We start from the raw sequence: 2,728 nt of genomic DNA on the forward strand, positions 1-2,728 counted from the left end.
AATCTTTTTTAAGATACCTCTAAGTCCACAACTATAAGAAATCAAAGGTGATTTGTCATTTAATAAGGAGAACTCACTCTCTGCATACAAAGCTTCCATACCAGCAATCCCATTCTGCATATTTATGGGTTTGCAAATCTAAATCCTGAATATGTAAAAATTGCTGACTGAGCCTTCACCATTGGATGCCAAATTGATGATATATCTCCTCTGATGATATATCTGTCTCTCCTCCTAGACAGTAATGAGATCTCAGCAATGTCGCAGTTAGATAATTCAATATGAGTGCTACAAATTATAGTCAAACTGACACATATGGACACCGCCTTCGAATTAACAGGTTTGGCTCTTTCAACCTGCTCTCAAAGCCTAAGCCTGGATGTCCACCCTTAAACTAGTCATCAGTGGTGTGTAAGCAGATAATATGAAAATGCACGAATGAGATATGATTTGCCAATTAATTTACCAAAACATAAAACAATTATGAACTGCCATGAGAGTGTGATAGCTCTTCTAGTAATCATCATATAGTGACATTCCTGATAATTTAGCTTCTACATTTGCTGCAGTAGAAAGTATCTACATATTATTCATAAACTGTGAATATTAATTATTCCAAAGCCAGATTATATGAGTTTATGCCGTACACATTAATTTTACAGCCCTGCAATGTGTAAATTGTTTCATTTGTGTATTTCCCCCCTGCAATTTCAGGTGAAATTTCTTAAATAAAAACTGATACTTGAATTAGAATTCCATCTCCTCAACAACAAAACACACACACACACACACACACACACACACACACACACACACACACACACACACACACACAAACACACACACACACACACACACACACACACACACACACAAAGCCTGCATTGCATATCATGATGTACAATTCTACAGCTTAATTTCTGCTGAATGAAAATCTGTAGGCCTATATTGTACAATGTAGTCTATTTTGTGAATATCATATTACATGTACATTACACACAGTACTTGCACATTTGCACATTCACTTCCTGTATTAGTGTCTTAAGCAGTGGCTACCCACATTTTCCACCAGCCCAGTAACAAAAGCAAGTAAAGATTATTTTCCGGTTGATTCTACATTTTGCTACAGAGTTTTGCCGCCATCTAGTGTTTTGTACAACATTTGGAGAAAAAAATGATGAATCTGAAAGATACTTCCAAATGTTGTAACAAGGCTTTGTAAATCCCATAAATAGACTATAGTACAGCTTAGGGTGCATTCACACTCATTATTTTTAGTTCGAGTTAATTTTTAAAACGAACCCTAGTGCGGTTCATTTGAGCATGTGTGAACGTTGCCATCCGAACCCTGGTGCACACCAAACAAGTGGATCGAGAACAAACAAACGCTGGTGTGGTTCGATTTATATACGTAACACAGACCAAATACTTCTAAACGAACCAAAAACAGGAAGTAATGACAAGATGTGATGCTATGCAACATGATTTGACCAGCAGTTTAACCAAAACAAAATGAGCAGACAAACGTGAAGCAAAGATGAGGTTAGGTGCCTTTTAGGAGATCCTTGTCAGTTTGCAGGTTGTGAAAATAAAATTATATGTACACGAGCAAGCTTAGTCCAGCAGATCAATCGGTTAATGGGTGCTTTGACATCATCGCTTTAAGTCTAACGCATCTTTTGTTTGGGTTGGTCTGTGAATTCTGTCACAATATATACATCATTCAAGCCGACCAATCAAGCGAAACCAAAGCCGACAAAAAAAAATGCCAGTGTGAACGCTAATGGGACCAGGTCCAAATGTATCATTTTCCTTTTTGGTCCGGTCCAAATGAACCAAACGAACCGAACTACAAATGTGAACGCACCCTTAAAAGCTCTAAAGTGTGTCAGGGGAGTTTTCCTCAGAAGAGGCAGGAGAGACAGTGTCTCCTCAAAATACTGGAGGAGAAAAAAAAACAGTAGAAAAATAAAACAATGCCAATATTACAACGATAAGAATGAAAAAGTGTAATAACTTGTTTGTCAAAAGAAACATTGTGCAAAACTGACACCAGCGGGAAAGTTACAGTGGGAGTCGGTGTCTCTCTTGCCTCCCCTGAACCCACTGAGTTTTAACCATAGACTGTACAGGTTTTTAACAGAAAACATAAAAATTGTTTAGAAAAGAAAAGAATAAAACTTATTATAATTATTATTATTGAGATGATTACACAAACTCACACATAAAATAATAACCCGCGTGTAACTTATGTGAGGTGATAAATATCTGAAATCAAGCAGACCTGCATCTCCTTAATGTTGTCCACTGGGGCAGAGGACTGATGAGACCCTCTGGATCTGATGTTTGACTTCACTGACCGGTAACTCAAAGCCATCTTTCGACTGACTTCTTAAGAAGTTTATAGGTTTGTAAATCTCATTTTAAAGCTAAACGATGATTTTCAGAAGGATTTTAGGGCTGCCTATGCTGTGAACGCGCCTCCCAGGCAACACTTTACTTTCTCCACTATAAATTGTTGTTGGCAGTTGCCATGGAGATGTCGACGTCAGGGGTAACGTAACGTTTTAGGGGTTAAATGAAATACCCTGGTCCAGTAAGACCAGAGAACGAATATCTCAATTCCATTTCATTGATCACCCAAAATGAACACATACAGTATTTAGGCTACCTCATTTTAGCTATTTAAACGACTGCATGAACTGTTGTTAACAATGTTATGTTCAGG

At 37.7% G+C, this 2,728-nt stretch overlaps 1 protein-coding gene across 1 annotated transcript in view; it reads right to left on the reverse strand.

Annotated features, from left to right (window-relative positions):
• Positions 1-2,439, reverse strand: part of dnah5 (dynein, axonemal, heavy chain 5) — a 215,682-nt gene extending 213,243 nt beyond the window's left edge. Inside the window, exon 1 of the mRNA XM_059507404.1 lies at positions 2,285-2,439. Coding sequence (XP_059363387.1) covers positions 2,285-2,377 — 93 coding nt within the window. The 5' untranslated portion in view covers positions 2,378-2,439. The remainder of the gene's footprint in view (positions 1-2,284) is intronic.
• Positions 2,440-2,728: the final 289 nt, after the last annotated feature.

This window comes from Carassius carassius, chromosome 24, assembly GCF_963082965.1.
Source record: "Carassius carassius chromosome 24, fCarCar2.1, whole genome shotgun sequence".
Taxonomy (NCBI): Eukaryota; Metazoa; Chordata; class Actinopteri; order Cypriniformes; family Cyprinidae; genus Carassius; species Carassius carassius.